Consider the following 24,689-nt stretch of genomic DNA (forward strand, 5'->3'; position numbering starts at 1 on the left):
TGCCTGGATGAAGTGTGGGAGGGCTTCATCATCCTCGATGATCCTCCAGTTCACGTCGCAGGCCACGGCACGCGCACGTCCATCGTCTCTATGGTGCTCGATCTCTCGCTCGAGCTCCACGCGTTCCTACTCGAGCTAGAGTCATGTTTCTACGAGCTCTTGGTGTTGCACCCTTAGCTGCTCTACCTATAGGCGAGGCGGGCCCCTGTATCCCCCTTGACCTCGTCGTCGAGGTCATCTATTGGGGTACCCCCTCCCTCGTGGATGCTTTCGACGTATTCCTCAGAGGTACCTACCATGAAACATTCTCATGAGGGGTAATGGGCTAATGGCTCCCCTGCTGGAGTTAGAGTTAGAGGGCGACTCCGATTCTTCCACGAGGAGGCCGTGGAAAAATTCCATGACATATTCGGTCATTCCCATGAACTCATCGTTCATAGGGGATGAGGGCGTGCATTGCGCCATAAGGTTGCCAACGGTCTCTGCGACGTTGCGTAGACCGAACGAGAGCACTGTCGGGGCGTTCCGGATAAGGTATTCTAGGGAGAGCGGCTCTCCTCTGGCAAGCTGTGTCATGACATTGGTGAATGAGAAGGTGAGGCGGCGTAGGTCCTCCCGGGATGGTCGGGGTCCCAGGAAGGCGCCGAGCTGACGCTCTAGCCTCGCGTAATCGAAGTCGAGGAGCTGGTTGCTCCCAGTGGTGCGGGCCTCCTGTGCGTACAATTGTAGCTCCTCAAGTGCCTCGGCGATCGCGTCGAGGCCGGTGGAGTGGAGAGTTTGCACAGCAGCGGGAACTTACGCCAACTCTCCCTCCATTGAAATGATGAAGTCCAGGTTCCCAAAAGCACGTGCGCGCCTAGGACCCAGCTGACACCATGAGTAGCCATCCGAGGCCTGATGTGGATGTCGAGACACGCAAAAAACCTCAACTTGACGCACCAACTGTTGGTGTTTTTGGACCACCGACGAGTAAATTTGTATTTGCGCGTCTAGCTCGGATGGTGTGCTCAGAGAACACAAGGGTTTATACTGGTTCGGGCGAAACGTCCCTACGTCCAGTTCACTGTTGCTCATGTTACCGGCACTTGGTTTACAGTAGGGGTTATAAACAGGCAAGAGAGGAAAATGATCCCAAGTCTCTAGTGGAAGGAGTGAATGGGTGTTGAGAGCTCGATTGCCGCTCGGCTGTGTGCTCGTGTCGTGCTCTTGTATTCTGATTCATTCGCCGTCCCTCCCGATGAGAGCGCCCTACTTTCCCTTTTACAGGCGAAGAAAAAGTGCGGGTTATAGTGGAGGAAAAGGAGAAGGACGGGAGAGAGAAGAAGGCTTCTAGGATCACTAGGTCCTTCTTCTCCTTCATGCGGGTCCCACCGATCCTGTAGATGTCAACAGGGACGGCTCCACGTCGTGGCCCTGTTCGTCACTAGCGTCATGCGCAGGCGTCATCTGCCGGTCATGGCGTTCTATTATGTCCCGGCGGACGTCGTGGTGAACTTACGCGCCTGTCAGCGTTCGTACGAGGATCAGGCAGAACAGCACCGGCACGTCCTACACTGTTCTTGATGTGAATCCTCAGGTATGGCCCCATCATGGCCACGGGTTATATCGAGGCGTGCCAGTCTCTTCACCGGTGTCTGAGTTTTAACCCAGGGCCATACGCCTGGATCAGGAGTGGTTGACGGCGGTATGGGTTCCCGTCAGACGAGACGGAGCTCGCGGCCTTAGAGTCAGGAGAGACGGAGCCCGCGGCCTTAGGGTCGGGCGAGACGGAGCCCGTGGCCTTGGGATCGGGCGAGACGGAGCCCACGGCGTTGAGGTCGGGCGAGATGGAGCCCACGAACTTGGACGATACCTCCGCGGCCTCGAGGTTGGGCGAGACAGAGCCCGCGGCCTTGTGGTCGGACGAGACGGAGCCCACACCCAAGGGATTGGGCGAGACGGAGCCCGTGGCTTTTGGGTCGGGCGAGACCTTTTAATACGCCTCGCTCCATCCGGGGAAGTCAACGTGGACGTTAATCTCCTTACTTTGGGTATCCCTCGTATTGATACATGACAACGAATTAAGTGCATATCTTACTTTTTTTTACCTCTTCTATTACATCTTTTGCTGTTGTCCAAATTTGCACTAGTACCTTAATCCTCGTGTCGTAGTTAGTGTCTCTTTTCAGGTATCTCTTTTTCTCTTTTTGGAAACTACTTAACTGTTAGTAAAACCTCTCGCGTTATCAATGGATTTAATTAATCATCATCCACAATTTGAGCACTAGTACTGTGGCTCCTGTACAGGAGGAAATGGGTGCCAAATGCACTCGTACCAACAATTAGTCCTTTTACACATCACATTTCTACTCGGAGTGTTCACCGTGGCTGTTGAAAAAACTCGCTTACGCCTATTTAAGCCCTATTTAGAACAAAAGATTTTTTTTTTTGTTTCTGCATCTTTTCTATAGAATTGAATTGATCTCTCCATGCAAATCCGGTAAAATTCATGTATTTCAAATAGACCCTTAAATATGAGATTGCTTCTATTCTTAAAATATTTCTTACGGAAGTTTAGCTCTCCTAGTGATAGTGCAACACTACGGCCTTTTACAGTGAATAGTGCAGTAGGAATGTTTATTTATTAAGAAACATACGGCCTTTTCCTGAAAAAAATCCCTATTAAAATTTAACCTTCTATAATAGCTGATAGGAGCGTTTCCTTCCTAAAAAGGGTAATAACTGTTTTCATACATGCGCATTTATTTATTTCTCTAAAAGACAAGGTGTCATGTGCAATAGCACTGAGCCTGAGACCCCCTCTTGTCCGGCCGCCGTTGCCAGCTTGTATCTCGTAATATAATATCTTACTCATTTTTCCGTTCAAAAAGAAAAGCATTTCATTTTACACTGCTCTGCTCGGCCTCGCCGCTTCCTCCTGTACCCTGCCTGCCTCGACGATTCCTCCGCTTTTCCTTTTACCAAATCGCCCTTTTCTCGTGCGCGTGTCGATTCCTTCCTGGCTCCTGCTCGCCGGCGGGTCTGGGCTGGGGGACGCTGCCTCGGATGAGGCCGCGCTGACCGGAGCCGGACCACCCGCCCACCCATGGCGCGTCCGCAGCGAGTGTACGAGGCTTGGAAAGGGAACAATGTAAAGATCCTGTCCTCTCTTTCCTCTGCTCCTTCTCGCTTCATCTTGTTAGTTCTTGAACCGGGAATCTGGGTTGCACTGTTTGGTTCTTTCGTGGGGAATTCCGCTTCTTGCTGCTGTATGGGATCGTTTTGGTAGAGTTGGTTCGCGCCTGTACTTATGCCAGTGTGTGCGGTTTACTACTCTACTGTTCTCGGCGAATCCAGGCACGAACAGGAACAGTAGGTTGCGTGGGATGCGTGATTCATGTTATCTGCCGTGCGCTGTGAGCCTCTCTCGTGTGTGTGGAACTGTCAATGTGCGGCTCTACTGCATTCTGACGTAGTTCGTTCGTTCGTTCTTCTGCAGAAATTCTTCTTTGGTGGGAGGCTCATATTCGGACCTGACGCCAAGTCACTGATCCTGTCTGTTTCGCTCATTGTGGTCCCGGTATTGGTCTTCTGCGGATTTGTTGCTCGGCACCTTCGCCACCATTTCCCGGATTACAATGCAGGATATGCGATTCCTGCGGTGGCTGTGGTGTTTATGATTTACGTGAGTTCTATGTGCTGATTCCTGCTGGTATTGATCAGTTAGCATTTGCGATATGCACTTTGCTGAACACGGATCGTTGTTTTCCTTCTGTGTAGGCGCTAGTCCTGCTCTTGGTTACATCAGCGCAGGATCCTGGGATTGTTCCCCGCGCGGCCCACCCGCCGGAGGAAGAGTTTTCTTATGGGAACGCCATGTCTGGGGGCACGCCTGGGAGGCTGCAATTCCCCCGTGTGAAGGAAGTAATGGTTAATGGGATGCCTGTGAAAGTAAAGTATTGTGACACCTGCATGATTTATCGGCCTCCTCGATGCTCACACTGTTCGATATGCAACAATTGTGTAGAGCGCTTTGACCATCATTGCCCCTGGGTTGGACAATGCATTGGACAGGTAAAGTCTTATTTCTCTACTGTAATCTAGCGTAATTATTATGACTTGTTTCTTTAGCAAACATGAAGAAACCTTGAACATGTTGATTTCATATGTCTGTCAAAAAGCCTGTACCTTTCATATGAATATGTCTTGATTCCTGGAATGTCTTGCACCAAGAGAAGAGTTACACAATATTTGTTGTTCCTCTGGTTACTGCTTATGAATGCATTTTCTTGGTTTTGCACTTTTGCTATATGCTGTGATGCTAATCAGCCTAATTTAAGATAAGGTATTTCAAGTACTCTAGAACACACACGCAAAAAAAAAAAAAAAAAAAAAAAAAAAAAAAAAAAAAAATCGAGCGAAGTGAATGTGAAATGGTTCAATGTTGTGCAAGCCTGAGTTTTCCTGTATGGGCTTTATTTGGTGTTGGATTGTGTCACTGACCTATAATTTCAAGCCTTCTTAACTAGTGTTTTCCTAAACGGTAAATGGTACACAGTCAGCAAGGTCTTATGTAGCGTTTAGACCATGTACACGGCGTGTACACGGTTTTACACGTTTCTGTACTGTATTTGTAAAATTGACTATAATGACATGTATATAATCATAGATTGATATAAGCTGAAGACATCCTAAAAAACAGCATAGCACAAATTATTAGCATAGCATTGGGCACAAGAACATTCATAAAGTAGAGAACAGAGCCATTGCCATAGAACAAGGAGGTCATTGCAAGTTTGCAAGCAGACAACCACATAACAGAACCATTTTTAAATTTTCTAAGTAACAATCTAAAATTATGTGAAGGGCAGGCCTGGTGCAGTGGTGAGAGGTGTCTCACTGAGTCACCAGGTCGTGGGTTCGAAACAGCCTCTTCGCAGATTTTGCGGGGGAAAGGCTTGTCTCGGTTTATCCCTTCCCCAGACCCCACTCATGTGGGAGCCTCTGGCACTGGGTCTGCCCTAACAATCTAAAATTATGTCAAACCTCAGTACCAAATTAAATATGCAGTTGCAACCACAGACTTGTACTATCCATCAATCTCTCAGATTCTAAACAGGGACACGAAAAATAGGCATCATTTGGCAATCTGCACTAGTAGACAAAGCAATTCGAAATATCTATCTTTGTTCTCTACAAGAGCACACATTCTTTATTTCTGGAGAACAAAGCACATGTTGATTTCTAGAGAGGATAATGGAGCACTTACACTGGTGAAAGTGCATTTGCCCCCTATGTGGGTTTTGGTGTATTGATGACATCTAAATTAAGGACTAATAAGATCTTAATGAGATATATTGCAGCTTTAGTCCCTAAGCTTTAAAAGAGTTGATCTAAGATAAAATAGTATCCCTCAATTCTTCAAGTGTAAAAAGCGGACGAACCCAAAGCGCTCTCCAAAGCTTTTGTGTTTTGTTTTGGGTTTAGGTATGCCGTACTATAAAGAGGGATGCAAGTTTAGGTGGTCTGAGGAAGATAGAGTGCTCAAGCATAAAAATAAAATCAAAAGAGACACAAAGTCACCTCACGAACACTTGGACATAGTTTGTAGACTTTTGGTAGTCGAGCCGGGAGTTCCGGCTATCGGAAGTCCTGACGTTTGGTGCCGGAAGTCCCGGAGCTTGCCGACTTAGCCGCAGCCCGCCTGCGCACCTTTGCCCGTCGGAAGTCCCGACGGGAGTCGGGAGTTCCGGGTGCCAAAAGTCTCGGCTCCCGCCAGAAGTCCCGACGCTTTGGGACTTAGTCGCCTGGCTCGCTATGTTTGTCGGGAGTCCTGACGGAAGCCGGGAGTCCGAGCAATAGCCGGGAGTTCCGACGATATGCGAGCAAGCTTAGTGGACTGTCTGGGTGAACAGTGTTTTTGCGTTGAGCTGGAAGTTCCAGCGATCTGTGTCGGAACTTCTGACTCAAATCTGAACGGTTGGATTTGCCTTTGAGTATAAATAGCTCTCTCCTCTCTCTTCTAACCGAGATCCACTCATTCATTGCTCACCAACCTTCGTCAAAAACAGCTCCCAAGCATTTAAGGCTCCCCTCTCCTCTCCTCTTTGCTCCAATCTTTGATTCTCCTTGGGTTTTGAGTGAAAGGAGAGTGGATTGACCTCCTCTTTGCTCCAATCTTTGATTCTCCTTGGGTTTTGAGTGAAAGGAGAGTGGATTGAGTGAGAGAATCACTTTGGCAAGCTTGAGCACTTGATTTCTTCGTCAAGCCGGTTGGATTTGCGTCTATTACTCTTGGGTTCTTGGAACCCTAGCCGGCTAGGCGTCGCCCAAGAGCTTCCATCTTGTGGAAGAACCTTTGGAAGTTTGTATTACCCTCGATTTCTTAGTGGAAAACTCAAGTAACCTTTGTGGTTGCTTTGAGAGAGGAAAGGAGGTGGAAGAGACTCTGACCTTTGTGGTCAACTCAACAACGAGGACGTAGGAGTTCCTTTGTGGGGTTGCCGAACCTCGGGATAAATTCTTGTGTCCCGCGTGCTTGTTGTTGTTGTGATTTGTGTTATCATATTTGTTCTTGTTGGTTTGTCTTCCTCCCCCACTCTCCTCTTAGGGTTTGGACTCGATCTACGGAGTGGAGACCTTCCGGTGTCAAAGGAGCAACCCCAACACTTCATCTTACCACTAGGGAGTGGGGTTGTAAGATATCTTTCACTCAAAGTTCGTTTTAGCACTTGTAGTGCTATTCTCGTAGGTGCCGGAACTCCCGGCTGTTTGCGTCGGAACTTCCGGCTGCCGGAAGTTCCGGCCCAAATCGTCGGGACTTTCGACTGTCACTGACATTTGACTTTGAGATTACGCAGAAATTTTTAGATACGGCTATTCACCCCCTCTCTAGGCATCGTTTAGATCCTTTCAACTAGACTAGCCTGCTAGTATGCACATGCTGGAGTATATATCAGTAATTTCTAGAGAAGAGAATGTAGCATTACTGCATTAGTACTAGTCCGCACATGCTGGAGCATATATCAATTGATTTCTAGAGGGTGAATGGAGCGCTAGTACTAGTACGCAATATGCACATGCTGGAGCATATATCAGAGAGAGTACCTGGAGCACTGAACTTGTTTGTGCCAGAGATGTAGATGAGCTCAACCTGGAGCAGACAGTAGAGGCGGAGATGGACAGGTGGATGGAGAAGACCACGACTTCATGGCAGAGAGTGTCCTGACCAAGAAACCACGGCAGCCAAAGACTGGAGAGTGAAGGGGTAGTAGCGATTGATGGAGAATTGGGGTGGAGGAAGACTTGGAATACAGTGACGGCGACGGTGGCGGCAGCGGTGGCAGACAGTGCGTGTTCAGTATGATTTGAAGGTTGGGGCAGCGGAGAATTGCTTTGGGGATAGGAAAGGACAGGTTGGTTTTTTAATTACCATGGGCCAATGCGCGTGAGATAAGGCCCCAAATTTTCATTCTCCCGCTGAAAGGCTGCCATTGCCTGAACTTTTCCGGCTGCCATCGCCTAAACGTCCTGCTACTCGCTTAAATCACTCACAAAACTGAGTTACCACCGAACCATGTCGACCGTGAAGGCCGTGTACAACCGTTTTTGACCGTTGACACGGGCTCACCGTGTAACTTACCGTTTATGACCTAAACTGAACGCTGGGCTGCCGAGTAACGTTTACACGCCGAGTAATCGATCTACACGGCCGTGTAGGTGAACACTGTTCTTAACTAAGGTTATATGCATACCAATATCTGCTCTTGTTGATGCTATAGTGTGTTCCTTTGAAATTTATGGTCAGTTCTAAACATATGGTCTAATGATTCCAGTGTATTTATGTCTTCTATGTTTGGATTTGGATAATAGTGATGAAATTGTGTGATGTGGTGCTCTCTGATGTCTCCTTTTGAACTCAGCTGTAGCACAGAAATAAGATGGGTTAAGAAAAAACAGTCATATCATAGCAACTAGCAACATTTTTAATGTACTTGGCACCATTTGACATGGTTAACACGTTCTTGGTGTTACCTACTTAGTATACCAAACACGTAACTGTTGTATTACCTTGACATAAATGCGACACACTTAATCTTTTTAAGCCTAAAGAACCTTTGGTAGGCATGTTACATGCTTCTTTACTTATTGCTGTATGCTAGGTGGACATGTAACATGTTTCTGTACTTATTATTGTACTCTCAACATAGGTGCATGATTATGTTTCTATTAGGTGGAGTGTGACCTTATTCCAGCCTGACTTGTTTCTCAAATATGCTTGACTGGCAGTAAATCTTAGGAACCACGCATTGTATTAGTGCTCCATGATAGTTTGTATAAGTTATGCACTTGCAAAAGAACTGTTAATTCTGTAATCCAACTAAAATCCCCTGCATGACACAAGATCAGCTACTTGAAATATTTAGTTCTAAGTGAGAGGTGATTAGAACTTTCATGTTGAAAGAATGATTTCTTACAATCTCTAGGAAATTTTGCTTCAGTTTCTGTTGTGTTGCCTTCTTTTAACCTGATCTTTATTGGCTCACTTTTACATTGTGCAGCGCAATTACCGGTACTTTTTCATGTTTGTTTCTTCCTCGACTCTTCTCTGCATTTATGTATTTGCAATGTCAGCCTTGTACATCAAGTTTCTCATGGACGAGGGTTATCCAACAGTATGGAAGGCTTTCAAACACTCTCCCGCTTCTTTGGGGCTTTTGATATATTGTTTCATTGCTCTCTGGTTTGTTGGTGGACTCACTGGATTTCATTTGTACCTCATTTGCACCAACCAGGTTAGTTTCTTGATATAAGATTGATTAATTAATTTGTTTTTTCTTGACCAAGAAGTTGTTTTCATTCATTGATGCTAGTTCTTTTAAAATATGTACCTGAAAAATCAAATGGTAGCCAGAAGTGTTGGTACATGCTCGTGATAATTGATGTCCACTAGTTTAATTGCATCTATTATTTTTGTGTTGGTTCCATGTAAAAATTTAAAATATAAAAGATCTTTATAGTTTTATGATTTTATTTTTTTGGATGTAAAGTTTTATGGATTTATGTAACATAATTGTAGGGATAACTGGCATTATTTTGGTTTGACCATTTGCTGTTTATCAACTTAAAGAGTCTAAAGTATGCTTTAAAAATCAAAAGGGCACATTCTTATATATTCTGTCATGTAATTGGGATTTTAGGTTACTAGTCTAAATCTATATCTATAGTGTACTTTGTTATGTGTCCAACCTTGATACTAGCTTTATAATGTATGAAACAATTCTGCAGTTTCCGTTCTGATGGTTTGACTTTGCAGACCACATACGAGAATTTTCGATACAGATCAGACAGCAGGCCTAATATCTATAGTCAAGGATGTCTGAATAACTTTTTAGAAGTCTTCTGTAGCAAGACAAAACCTTCTAAACACAAGTTTCGGGCCTATGCACAAGAGGAAATGCGACCACCAACAGTTAGCTTTGGTAGGGTGGTCGAAGAGGAACCAGTTGGTGGTCCTAGGTCGAAAGTTGAAGATGACCTTGAAATTGGTAGCGATCTTTTGAAGATCTCTCAGCGGCGCAACTATGAGGATGTTGATGTAGAAATGGGAGGTCCTCACAGGCACAGCAGTGAGATGGACGGCATAGCCAATGCCAAACTTGTGACATGTTCAGAATCCCAGATTCCTGCAGTTGGGAGCGACGTAAGGGTACGGCACTCAAGCTGGGATCGGCGGAGTGGGAACTGGGACATGTCATCAGATGTACTTACAAGAAGCGCATCAGATGTAATTGAACGTAGCGTGTTTGCCACGGAGGCTGCACATCCATCTCTAGCAGAAACTCACTAGTGAATTGTTTGTGCATTCAGAACATGTGTGTGCAGTTTGGATTGCAAGGCCATTTAGCTCATGGTGTCTCACCCAGACAGCAAGGAAGAAAACGCCTGTCATGCATTTTGACTTTGACTGCCTTGATTGGGTTTTCTTTCCGACCCTTGTCGATTGTCATGTATGAGCAACTATTTAGTCAAAGAATTAGCCCCATTGTGCCATATATTCGTGTGTTTGTGCCATAGTCTCATCTGATGTTGTGTTGCGTTTGTTCCTGTCTGTAAATCTCCAATGCAGGATTCTCATCCAACTGTAATTCTTCTTCGGCTATTTCTTTGAGAATGCCATCTCGCCTGGCCCTTTTTAATCATCTGCACCTCACAGGCTTCTAAGGAGAATGGATGCGGAGATTTATGTTCAGTTAGGTCTCCTAAAGACCTAAACCGCGTGATCTGATGCCACTGAGTTGAATTCCGGAACCATCATTCAAGGAGTTCAAAGCATCCAACAAGCTGCCCATCCTCTCTTTGTTTGCAAGCATGAAGAACTCTTTGTTTGCTTCTAGAATTGACTCTTGGAACGTTGATGTCTGCTTTGTTTCTAGTGGGAACCCATCCTGATTCCTAGAGAGTATCTTCTGCTGGTCTTCTGGATTGTGTTGAGGATTGGAGCATGAAGCCCGCTGTGTGCTGTGCTGATGGTGACAAACCAGAAGACGACCTCGCCAGTCCATGCCTCCGACCAGGGCATTGAGGCCAGTAAGAATCCTTGGCTCTTGCAATGGCTGTTTTCATTGAATTGATGTGCGGCTGGGAGCTAGTAGAATTCTGGAAAGCTTGTCCTTTTAATCATTTTTGCACGCAAGTTGCAGGCTTGCAGCATGCTCTGAAAGTGACTAGCACTTGCTGACTTCGCAATTGGCCTTGAACCACGTCGGCGAAGTCCACTGGGCAGTAAGCAGTCGAGCGGCAAGTTTGTTGCTTTGCTCTTGTTTGTTGACTGCACAGCTGATCAGGGCGCCGCGTTTCTGAATTTGGCGATTGTTTATGCTGCATTAGTAAGTCAATTAGAATGGAATTGTGGTGTAACATTCTTGTTTGGATTGGACCTAGTTGAAACGCGTGTGTTCTTAAAATAAAACAGCTTATTGCCATAGTACTAAAAAAACACTCATGCTTCGAACTGGACCTTCTCTTTGGTTGCTGACAAACCCCCATGCCTCATTAACCATTCAATCATCAGTAAGTGAAATGGTTCAAATCACTTGAGCGGTTGCCCAAATCAAAACTAAAGCCTCCAATCACTGACGTGAAGCATTCTCGTTTCATGCTACGGCATTCCATTGAAAACAAAGCCGTACGGCATTACTTGTAACAAAGCCGTACGAAAGCAGTTTATGCGCGTGAAGCATTCTCCTTGCCTTCCGTGGAAAAACAAAACGCAGGTTCTACTAATTACAGTACTTAAGCAAACACTGGGTTCCCAACTGTGAGGAATCTACTTTCTTGTGGTGCTATGACTAGTTCGAAGTTCTGTCAGAATCTTGCGGCGGCCACACTCCTTTTCACCATTCCTGACGCGTTTTCGATCCATGACTGGAGACTCGTCTTTGGTAGTGATCATTCCATGACAGCTACCTTTGCTAAGTGACCAAGACCTCAATGTAGCTACCAGTCTACCACTACCACTTCGTTGTCCAATTCTCTCGCATAAATTCCGTGCGATTGCCACATCGGAGCATGCAATGCAATGCAGCGCCATGAGAGAGAGAGAGAGAGAGAGAGAGGGCATGCAATGCAGGCCCCAGAAAACACCAGCAGCAAAGGAGGAAAGAGGCGACTCTGTGACGGTTTTGACCGGACGGCTGTTTTGTTTGTTCCGTTTCACATCGTGCATCGAACGTGTCGATGCCGTTATTTCTAGCTGATGTGGTTTGAACGATGAGCTGGCTGGCGTTGAACCTTGAACGTGATCGACCTGTCGCTCTGGTCCTGCACCAAAGGCTGCGCTGCAGTGGGTTGACCTCTCTATCGCTGCTTCAGAGACTCAGGCTTTGAGCCATGCATGGTCCATGGACCGCGTCGCCATCACAAATCACAATCCACAGATCAAACTGGAATTCGACCATAAACCTCAACCCCCCCCCCCCCCCCCCCCCCCCCCCCACCCCCCACCCCCCAGCTTTGCATCATCTACACGTGTCGGTATATAAGCCTCTGTCTCCGCATCCTGATCTGAAGGCAAGGGTACCGTTCAAATCAAATAGCTACTTCCTTTATCCGTGAAAGAATAGATTTCTAGCAAGTTAGAACATATATTAGCAAGCAAAAAAAAGACCTTACTACTCTTTATTAAGCTTCTTAACCTTAACTGCACTTACTATTATCAATAAATAGTTTCAAAATATATTAAATGTTGTTGCACCTACGGAGTACACATCAACCATTAGAGCATGATGTCCAAGAGGAATAAATGGGTAGCCAAAACTCAAGGAAATAAATGAACCAGATGGACGAAGAGAGCCTAGAAGTTAACTTATTCTTGGACAATTTTTTAACCCAGAAATCTATACTTTTAGGGACAGAGTAAATAACTAGATGACTGGGAAAAAAAGTCACGTCTAAAGAGACACCGGCGATGCTATAGATTTGAGATTGACAAATTCCATATAGGTGCTTCGCTCTAGACCGATATGTGGCACACCATCGAATAAATAGCCGTGTTAGCTAGGCAAGCTGGATGTCAAATCTATATAGCTAGCCCTCCATTCTAAAATATAATGGATTCTAAATGTTAAAAAACTTAAGTTTAACTATGTTTATAGACTAGAACAATAATATTTGCAATATCATATTAGCATCATTATATCTACTATGAAATGTACTTCAACAGTTCGTTTATTTGATGTGGTAAATGTTAATATTTTCCCTACAATCATAGTCAAACTTTAAAAAAAAATAAGTTAGGACAAATATAGAATCCTTATATTTTAGGACGGAGAGAATATGTGATATAACAAACTCCACTAGTATTTGAGATATACTTTGTTCCCTACAATGGAAGAGAGCAATTTTGTAACAAAAAGTCATATCACCGTCGGTTCTTGGCTAGAACCAACAACGAATAACCCACCTGGCGCGCCACTGTCGACGAAATATGGTCAGCAGTCCACCGAGGGGGGTGCCCGTGGTGGTAGATTGTCGGTAGACAGTGCGTGTAATCAGGAACCAGATGGTGACACAAGGCGCAGAGACAGCGATTTAGACAGGTTCAGGCCGTCTGGTCGACGTAATACCCTATGTCCTGTGTCTTTGGTGTATTGTATTGAGATGTATACATATTAACCTATCATAGGGGACCCTTGTCTCTCCTTATATACTCCGAAGAGACAAGGTTACAAGTAAAGTATCCAATTTGGTACTATTACAATATCTAGTACAACTTGTAATCTTGATGTGTATGCCTTGATCTTACGGGCCGGGCCACCTCGGATGGTGCGGCCCATGTACCATCTTGTGGCGCCACTGTCGACGAAATATGGCGTGCCCCGCTTTGGACGTGGTCTGGTGGTCGGAGTTAGCTGTGGGGGATATACCCCCGGGTACCACAAGATGGTACATGGGTCGCACCATCCAAGGTGGCCTGGCCCGTAAGATCAAGGCGTACACATCAAGATTACAAGTTGTACTAGATATTGTAATAGTACCAAATTGGATACTTTACTTGTAACCTTGTCTCTTTGGAGTATATAAGGAGAGACAAGGGTCCCCTAGAGGACAGGTTAATATGTATACATCTCAATACAATACACCAAAGACACAGGACGTATGGTATTACGTCGACCAGACGGCCCGTACCTGTCTAAATTGCTATCTCTGCGTCTTGTGTCACCATCTGGTTCCTGATTACACGCACTGTCTACCAATAATCTACCACCACGGGCACCCCCCTCGGTGGACTACCGACCATATTTCGTCGACAGTGGCGTGCCAGGTAGGGGTCCCCTTTTAGGGGTTGTGCGTGCTGATCTTCCGGCGAATCAGATGGGATCCTCTTTATCAACACCACCCGTGGTGACTTCAGCTGCCGCAGTGATCTGTCCCAGTCAAGATCGATCTCGGCGTCCAGCCTCCGCCGAGCTCCGACCACCAGACCACGTCGACCATGTCCAGAGCGGCTCCGCCAAGCTTCGAACCACCAGACCACGTCTAGAGCGGCTCTACTGAGCTCCGACCACCAGACCACGTCGACCACGTCCAGAGCAGCTCCGTCGAGCTCCGACCACCAGACCACGTCCAGAGCGGCTCCGCCGAGCTCCGACCACCGGACCACCAGACCATGTCCCGAGCGGCTCCGCCGAGCTCCGACCACCAGACCACCAGACCATGTCGCAATGATGATCGCCACGAAGAAACGACGCTATGACAACCGCGACCACCGTCACAACAGGCCGAAAAGCTCGAGGACCGGACAACTTCATCGCTACCGACCAGATTTCTATCCAAAGATAAGTACACTTCTAATATTTATATTTAATATAATTTTCATTACGACGTTTCTCCACAACGTCCTGGTCATGATTATTCTTCAAATAGCGTTTGTCCATGTATACCATCTTAAATATAACATACAGCTATACTTAATGCAAATCCTCGACCAGTCATGTTGACGCTCGATGCCTATAGAGACGGCCCTGTCTCCAGCTCCTCCCTACACGTGCACGAGCGTCTGCCCTCTGCGTTATGGGTGGTTGGCAACGGCTCCTTAGCGACGCTTTGTTCTTCCTACACGTGCACGGGCCCCGCGCCCCGCGTTATGGTTCATGAGCTAGCTAGGGCTGGAGACTCAGCTACATACTAACTGGTCGGGTGGTTTATATTAAGTATAAACGCAAACTTCACATTAACACTGATGTTTACAAAGCACCAACTGCTTTATCATATCATGCTCATTTGCAAATGACTGTTGAGCGTTGTTTCTTCACCGCTGATTTTTCTCCATAATTTATTATTTTGTACATCATGTACTACCATTCTACATATTTATATTGCAGGAATTTCGAGCTATGCTCGGGGACTTCGTCGCTCGCTTCTTGACCTACGCTCGGGGACTGCCTCGATCACTCTCCGACCATGGCTTGGGGACTTCATCGCTCGCCCCTCGACCTATGCTCGGGGACTGCCTCGATCACTCTCCGACCACAGCTCGGGGATTTCGTCGCTCGCTTCTCGACCTGTGCTCGAGGACTGCCTCGATCACTCTCCGACCACAGCTCGAGGACTTCGTTGCTCGCTCCTCGACCTATGCTTGGGGACTGCCTCGACCACTCTTCGACCATAGCTTGGGAACTTTGCGTCTCAACTGCATGCGACTGGCGACTCGCATACAGTTGGGATATTCTTTCTCGTTTAGACCTTGCTACAAGGCTCATACCTTGCCTTCCAGCAAGCTTGGGGACTACATCGGTACGATGCACCTGCCGGTGCATCTCGTATCGCCTGTATGACGATTGGATTTTCAACTTAATTGGGAATTCTTTTTAGACCCTGGCACCACGTGCCTACGTCACCTACTACCAGGCTCGGGGACTAAGTGGGCACACTTCACCTTGCGGTGAATGTGCTTGTTTTTCGACCACTACGCCTCTGATGATCAAAGATGCTACGCTTCAAGACGCACTTACATTTCTTTTCAGAAATACATGTGGGCACACTTCCCAGGATGGAAATATTTTTTTCTTCTTAAGAGCACCATACATTCTTTGGACAACCTACTTCTCCGACGACAACGGTGGTTGGAGATGTCAAGAACTCAAGCCTCACTATTCGGAGAAGGTTAAAATGGCATGTCGCATCAGAATACATGGCGCTCGGGGACTAGCTGTGGGGGATATACCCCCGGGTGCCACAAGATGGTACATGGGCCGCACCATTCGAGGTGGCCCGGCCCGTAAGATCAAGGCGTACACATCAAGATTACAAGTTGTACTAGATATTGTAATAGTACCAAATTGGATACTTTACTTGTAACCTTGTCTCTTCGGAGTATATAAGGAGAGACAAGGGTCTCCTAGAGGACAGGTTAATATGTATACATCTTAATACAATACACCAAAGACACAGGACGTAGGGTATTACGTTGACCAGATGGCCCAAACCTATCTAAATCGTTGTCTCTGCGCCTTGTGTCACCATCTGGTTCCTGATTACACGCACCGTCTACCGACAATCTACCACCACGGGCACCCCCCTCGGTGGACTGCCGACCATATTTCATCGACAATCACTATCGGTTAAAAATCGACAAAGCATTACTATTGTTTGTCCATTGCATGTTTCAAGAATCAATAGTGATAAGCAGTTTGGAACCAGCAGTGATAGGTATTTTTTAGTAGTGATTGTAGTTGAAAATGTCCATGTTTAATGTTGGAGTGTTATCTTGGTATAGCGGAACATTTTTTTTGGAATTACACATTTTTTTGGAATTACATATTATATGCGTAGACACACACCCCTTAAACACATAAACGCAAACCATATCCATATGAACACCTGTGAAAGACTGTGATGGTAAAATTTGAGATGACAAAGTCATCCCAACTCTTGTGAATTAGGCCTTATGTGGTAGGGCTTCTTTTGGATCTAGCTCCTCTAAAGGAGCCAACTTTCACCAGCTCCTAGTTCATTTAGGGGGGGAGTGAGAGAGAGAGAGGGAGAGAGAGAAATGACTCCTTGTTATAGTTCATAATACTATTTTCTAGGAGTTGGAGCCATTTTTGTGAGGAGAAGATCTCCCAAGTAGGGTCTTACACAAATACAGACGTAGACACCCACGACATACATGCACATTCATCCCTATAAACACCGCACGCAAACCCTATCAATATAAGTGCTTGCAAAAAAAATTGAAATTTCAGATCTTTATATACGAAGTCACCACAGGTGCCTTGCGAATTACACAGTACAGATGCAAAGGCCCACAACATGCAAGGACACTTACCCCCTATGAACATAGGTGTGGCAGAACCTCCTAAATTATAGGGCCCACATGCACCTGTCACTGTCCAACGACCTTTGACATCTATGCATATGTTCCAGGTAACTTAAGAAGACTGTCGGGTGTCCTCGGGGAACCTCGAATCATCCACGATTTCTGAGTAGGATCACATTACAGAGTCATTGTAGTATTACAATATTTATTCAAATATATACCTCAGAGTAAAATAGCGGAAGTCTTACGATATCTTAGTTTACAAACCAGTTGTTTCAAACCTTACAAACGAAGTTCGATAATTATTACAAACCATATTAGTAGTGGAGTAGCATAATTAACATAACCATAACATACAAAATAAAACTGCCCTACCCAAGGGCCACCCATTTACTTTTCATCGTCAGATCGAACAATAGTCATGTAGCATGATCCAAAATAGATCTGCTCATGAGGCTCACCTGCAACAGGGGTCAACAAAACCTGAGTACAAAAGTACTCAACAAGACTTAACCGAAATAAAACTAAGAAGACTCAGGAATGCAGGCTCAGGGATTCAAGATATGGCTTTAGCAATAATCAAAGTTCTTTTGCGTAAAAGCTCTTTAACAAAATTCTTTACTTTAACATGTAAAACTTTATATTACCACATATGAATCTGCCATGATCCGTAATGAGATCATGAACTTCATATCAATCTCTTTCTCAAACCTTTCTCAAGTTCCAGTTATTAATACTACGATGATGAACAGTGAGTTGAGTCTCCATAACCGAGGAGCAATGACGATTCGAATCGATTAACCTAGCTGGGAATTCCAGACCACATGACATATGTAGGTCTTCGACCTACATATACCAACCTACCCTCAGGTCTTCTAAAACAAGAACGGGTCTACGCCACCCGAGAATACAGTACTCCACCATTCCAGCCCATGGCCATGTGGGTACACGCTATTCCTGCCATCTCTCCACTCCCAGTGCGCGAGTAGCCATTCTCATATTAGAATCACCAAGTTAAGGCTTACTGGAGTATGTGGTTAGTATTACAAAGTCTCACCTCATGCAATTCAACAACGGTACGGACCTTAATCGATACAGACGGAAAGTACCCGCTCACAAGACCTCCAAGTCTTGTGGCTCACACACACCGAGTCCGCCTGGTCTAGATTTATTACTTCACATGCTCATATTTCATGATAACATAAGTAACCGAAGATCCATTTAATATTCTCAGGTGACAGGTAATCACCCGACTAAGCATGACTAAGCATATTTAGACATGTACGAATAAAACAGGTAATCAAGGTAGATATGGAAAAACAATGTTGGTAATGCACCAATTAGGCTTTTACTTAACTCTTAATCACTTAATGCAATAAAGAAAAGCAAAAGCGAAATTAATTTGCAAAACACAAGGTAGGGTTGTATGCATCCGGGGCTTGCCTTCGTTGACGGAAAAGTCCAGTTCCTGCGATGTTCCACAAGTATTCGATCCGACCTCAACAGATGGACTAACCTCCTCCGCAACTTGATTAACTACCACGTGTTCACCTTCGTTCACTACACGTAGTAACAATGCCATGTTTAACATGATGCGGGATACAGAACATGATGCTCGATGATGGATGAAAAATTAACATTTCGAATACAACTTTCCTTCGCGGTACAGTTGTAAGTCAAACTAATCAAATCTTTTTCATACTACTTACATCAATTGCCAAAGATCATTACCAACTAATGACCCAAGGACATCACTCAATCAAAACTTAAATCATTAAAAATTACTATTTGCTTTTATGAATTAATTATTTAATTAAGAATTATGAAATAAATCAACTTATTCCAAATGACCTCAAAATTTTTGTAAATGTTCATCACATGATAACTAAGTGGCAAAACAATTTTCATAATTGTTGGATAAATAAATAAGCCTAGAAAAATCCTGGAAATCCATTTATTAATTAATTGAGCAATTTTCATCATATTCAAAATGTACTGAAAAACATTATTTCATATTTTTCTTAAATAATATACATCACAGAGAGGTTACACAAAAATTTTCATAAGTTGTGGAGCTCTAAATAAATCTACACAAAAATAACAAATTACATCACTATTCATTCAAATCTGAAAATAGAAAAATTCCATTTGAACGCTGAGTCACTGACAAACGGACCCCACTTGTCATCTTCAACCTCCAGCGCTGACTCTGGCGACACGCACGCTGACCGGTGATTCCTCGTCGTCGGTAAGACCAATGGCGAAGGCAAAGGCACCACGGTGATCACTACAACCAGGCGCAACTATTGATGGCACAACCGAGACCAAATGTGGCCAGGACCGAGCACTATGCCGGCTATGGCGGCTCGATCGAGCAAGACACGGCGGCACCGTGGCGTTCAAGCAACTAGAGCTTGCTAGACCTCTCTAAAACTACTCGAGAAGCAACAGAAGCTCACCACAAACGCGTTAGAACGTGCGGTAGACGATGAGCAGCAAGGGTGGCGTCAGACGACGGTGACAGCAACGGCAGCGATGGCAAGCTCGAGTCCTGGTGACTGCAATGGAGGAATGGTTCAATCAAAAGGTCACAAAGGACCATGGTAACACGGTGAAGCAGAAGAGCTACAAATCAAGGACAGATACGTATCGTGGAGCACTGGCCACGGTGAGGCAAACGCGACGACGACGCTGCCGGCCGCGAGGAAGAAGAGCGTGCGCAGCAGTTTCCTGACGAAATCAAGCTAAATTGGTGGGTTGGCTGGGCGCGTAAGGATAAGGCGGAGCTGTAGCAAGCTTTTGCAGCGACTGGAACGCGCTGAGACGACGGCACAAGCTCACCAGAGATGGACGGTGGCGACGGAAGAAAACACAGGAAGAGAAGAGAAGAACGACGGCAATGCTCTGGCTATAAAGACCGACCAGGAAGCATAGAGAAGCCACATAGGAGCCGTTCCCGCGCCAGCGCGACGCCAAAGACGGCCATGACGTGCCTGGAACGCCGAAGAAGGCCCGCCGGCAATGTAGCTTAGACGGTGAACACTGTTCACAGTATTTACAAGATTGCCATTCGCTTTCAAATTCAAATTACTCCCAAATTTGTGTAACAACTTAAAAATCTCCAAAAATAAAAGTTGTTCAAAATTCAAAGTTCTACAACTTTACTTTTATGACCAACCCCTAATTTGGCCTACATTTTGAAATGAACTTTTGAATTCAAATAGGGAAAATTTAATGAATTACGCCTTTTCGAATTACTCCAAATTTTTCATAACAACTTTGAAAACTCCAAAAACAAACTTTGTATAACTTAACAAGCTCTACACTTTTGCTTTTGGGCTCAACCCCAAAATATGCTTAGATTTTGAAATGAGTTTTCAAGGTAGGATTTAAATGCTGAAAATCAGGGTTTTCTCGAAAATTCAAAATCCAAACAAACTTTGAACTTGAGTCAAACAATACAATTCAACACATACCACATAAATATAAACTTGTTTTAGTGTATGCATCTCAAAGTTTTTACCAAATGCCAAATGCTTTGCAATACATATGATGACATGTCAGGTTTTAGTATTTAAACACCCGAGGTGTTACAATCCTTCCCCGTAAAAGAAATCTTGCCCCAAGATTCAAAGCTATAGGGTAAGTAATGAAAAAGGAAATGTGTCACGAGAACACATACAAGATATGTCCATAAAACAGTTGAGGTCCCTTTACAAAACACAATTTGTATCAACCTAGCTTAACTAACATTATTCTATATTGACGCAAGAAACTCTGGGAATTTTTCTAATAAGTAATCTTCTGATTCCCAAGTAGCTTCTTCTTCTTAATGTTGATTCCATTGTATCTTGTAGAACTTGATTGTCCTTCTTTGAGTAACATGGTCTTTCTGATCCAAAACTCGGATAGGATATTCGGAATAAGTCAGATCTGGTTCAAGTTCTACTCCTTCAACCTCAACATTCTGCTTAGGCACTCGGAGACACTTCTTCAATTGAGAAACATGGAACACATCATGCACAGCTACGAGATGTTCAGGTAATTTCAAGCGATATGCCACTTTTCCATACCTCTCCAAAATTTGATATGGTCCAATATATCGAGGTGCCAACTTGCCTTTAACACCAAAACGGGTAACTCCCTTCATTGGTGATACTTTTAGATATACAAAATCTCCTTTGTTAAATACCAATGGTCTCCGTCTTCTATCCGCATAACTCTTTTGGCGGGACCGAGCTATCTTCAAATTACTCTGTATTTGCCTAACCTTGTCTTCTATTTCTTTCACAAGGTCAACTCCAAAGAATCTTCTTTTTCTAGGCTCAGACCAACTCAGCGATGTTCTGCATCTTCGACCATAGAGTGCTTCAAATGGAGCCATTCTAATGCTTTCCTGATAACTATTGTTGTATGAGAACTCAGCCAAAGGCAGACATTCATCCCACTTTTTGGAATAGTTAAGAACACAACATCTTAACATATCTTCAAGTACTTGATTGACCCTTTTAGTCTGACCATCAGTCTGGGGATGATAAGCTGTACTATACAGAAGTTTTGTACCTAACAAAGCATGTAAGTGTTTCCAAAAGCTGGAGACAAACTGTGTACCCCTATCTGATACTATGGTCTTTGGTACTCCATGTAAGCTCATGATTCTTGCTAAATACATCTTGGCATATTGGATCGTAGGATATATAGTCTTGATAGGAAGAAAATGTGCTGACTTAGTGAGTCGATCTACAATAACCCATACTGAGTCAAACCCTTTGGATGTCTTGGGTAGACCAACAATAAAGTCTATACTTATGTCCTCCTACTTCCAAGATGGAATAGATAATGGTTGTAATTCACTAGCAGACCTCAAATGTATAGCTTTCACCTTTTTACAAGTATCACACCTTGCTATATATCTAGCAATCTCTATTTTCATTTTAGTCCACCAAAATCTTTGCTTCAAGTCATGGTACATCTTGTTGCTTCCTGGATGGATACATAACCTAGTAGCATGTGCTTCTTCCAGAATTGACTGCCGCAACTCAGGAACCTTTGGTACCACCAGGCGATCCTTGAACCATAGCACACATTCATCATCTATGCTAAAGCATTCTGCTTTTCCATTCTTGACTCTTTTCTTGACATGGGTTATACCCTTGTTTTCCTTCTGAGCAGCAATAACTTGATCTCGAATAGTGGCTTCAAAAATTATGTTGGTCAAACAACCTTGTTGAATCATTTCTACATTCAACTTCTCCATCTCTTGACATAAAGTCAAACCCAATGTTCTCACTGCCAGACAATTGCAATAACTTTTGCGACTGAGGGCATTTGCAACCACATTTGCTTTACCGGGGTGATAATGTACTTCCAAGTCATAATCTTTAATCAGTTCTAACCATCTTCTTTGTCACATGTTCAACTCTAACTAAGTAAAGATATACTTTAAGCTCTTGTGATTTGTATAAATATGGCACGTATTACCAAGCAGGTAATGCCGCCAAATTTTCAAAGCATGGACCACAGCTGCTAACTCCAGATCATGAGTCAGATAGTGTTCTTCATGTTGCTTAAGTTGCCTGGATGCATAGGCAATGACTCAGCCTTCTTGCATCAACACACATCCAATACCAATACCTGAAGCATCACAATAAACATCAAACGGCTTCTCGATATCAGGTTGGGCTAATACTGGTGCAGTAGTCAACAATCTCTTCAAAGTCTGGAAAGCCTCTTCACAATCAGATGACCAGACAAACTTGACTTAGTTCTTCAACAATTCAGTTATGGACTTTGATACTTTAGAGAAATCTGGAATAAACCGACGGTAATACCCTGCCAAACCCAAAAAACTCCGAACTTGATGAACTATGGTTGGCGGTTTCCAATCAAGCACATCCTTCACTTTGCTGGGATCAACTACAACTCCTTCAGCTGACAAGACATGTCCAAGAAATTGCACTTCCCTAAGCCAAAAATTACACTTGCTGAACTTGGCATATAGTTGATGTTCTCTCAAGCGGGTCAGAATAATTCTGAGATGTTCCGCATGTTCTTTCTTATTCTTGGAATATACTAGAATGTCATCAATAAACACTACTACAAACTTGTCTAGCTCAGGCATGAACACTAAATTCATCAGATACATGAAATGAGTTGGAGCATTTGTCAAACCAAAAGACATTACCAAGTATTCATATAATCCATATCTTGTGGTAAATGCCATTTTGGGAATATCTTCAGGCTTTATCTTGATTTGGTGATATCCTGACCTCAAATCTATCTTGGAGAAAACTTTTGCTCTGGCCAATTGATCAAAAAGCAAATCTATCTGAGGTAAAGGATACTTATTCTTGATAGTCACTTCATTCAACAGACGATACTCAACACATAACCTTAGGGTCTCATCTTTCATTTTCACAAAAATTGCCGGACATCCCCAAGGTGAGGAACTAGGTTAGATAAACCCCTTCTCAATCAATTCTTGCAACTGAGTCTTCAACTCGGCCAATTCCTTAGGTGGCATCCTATAAGCTCTTTGGGAAATCGGAGCTATTCCAGGTTGCAACTCTATGTTAAACTGTACATTCCTATTAGGTGATAGACCGGGTAAATCTTTAGGAAACACATCTGGAAATTCACACACTACCGAGATATCTCTAATCTCTTTGACAGCAGTTGCACAAATCTTGCCTACTGATCTTCTTAAGGTTGGAAGTTGGATGAGAAGTTGAGAAGTACTATCAGGCAAACTCACCCTTAAAGTCCTATTCAAAGCATCTATAACAACCTTATATTGATACATCCAATTCATTCTCAAGATTACATCTATATCCTGGTCCTTAAGGATAATCATGGTAGTGGGAAAAATATACCCACCCAGGTTTACGGGTACCTAGTATACCATTTCCTTAGTACACAGACGTCCTCCGAACGACTATATAAAGAAACTTTCCTTTGTTGCCCCAATTGAAATTTCATGCTTTACCACAAATGTTCTATTGATGAATGAATGAGATGCACCCGAATCAAAAAGTATAACTGCAGGGTGATTGGCAATAGGAAACATACCCATCATCACTGGCTCCCCTTCCGGAATTTCTCTAGCTTGAATATAGAACACCCGTCCTATCTTCCTCTCATCTTTGCCCTTCTGAGCATTCTGATTGGGGTTCTTATTTGGTGTCTGACCCTGTTGTTGATTGGCAGGGGCCTTCTGATAATTTTGATTAGCCTGCCTGGGACATGGACATTCCCTGAAGAAATGACCGGTCCTTCCACAATTATAACACGGATAGTTGTGACCCTGGGACGTTGGAGTATTGCCACCAGGAGCATTGGTCGACTGTGAATTCGGGTAGGTTATAGCAGGATGGATATTTGACTGTTGCCCGGCTTGAGACTGCAGCAGACGATAAGGAGGACGATTATGATGTACTGGATGATAAATCACCCTCTGCCTCTTCTGATTTCCCCCAAAAGATCCAGACAGCATACTCTTTTTCTTTTTGAGCTCCTTATGCTGCCAATACTTTGACTCTGAAGCAATTGCAATATTTACTGCCTCATGATAAGTAACATTAGTACAAGTTGTCATCATGGTCTGCAACTTGGTATTCAGGCCTCTCATAAACCACCTCTTCTTCTTGGCATTAGTATTGACATGTTCAGGTGCATATTGTGATAGGTGATTGAATCTTCCCACATACTGCATCACGGTTTGATCTCCTTGCTTCAAAGCAAGGAATTCATCCAGCGTCATAGCCATAACTCCCTCCAGGATATAATGGGCTCTAAAAGTAGTATGAAACTCTGTCCAAGTTAACGGAACACCTGCAGGTTGCATGGTCATAAGATTTGCATACCAAGCACCGGCTGCACCTCTAAGTTG

The 24,689-nt window shown here is 44.2% G+C and overlaps 1 protein-coding gene across 1 annotated transcript; it reads left to right on the forward strand.

Annotated features, from left to right (window-relative positions):
* The first annotated feature begins 3,082 nt into the window (after positions 1–3,082).
* LOC136513916 (protein S-acyltransferase 8-like) lies at positions 3,083–10,172 on the forward strand. Its single transcript, XM_066507892.1, has 5 exons — positions 3,083–3,130; positions 3,479–3,664; positions 3,760–4,053; positions 8,541–8,774; positions 9,296–10,172. Exons 1-5 carry the CDS (start codon positions 3,086–3,088, stop codon positions 9,827–9,829), a joined length of 1,293 nt encoding a protein of 430 aa, XP_066363989.1. The 5' UTR covers positions 3,083–3,085; the 3' UTR covers positions 9,830–10,172.
* Positions 10,173–24,689: the final 14,517 nt, after the last annotated feature.

This window comes from Miscanthus floridulus, chromosome 16, assembly GCF_019320115.1.
Source record: "Miscanthus floridulus cultivar M001 chromosome 16, ASM1932011v1, whole genome shotgun sequence".
NCBI lineage: Eukaryota > Viridiplantae > Streptophyta > Magnoliopsida > Poales > Poaceae > Miscanthus > Miscanthus floridulus.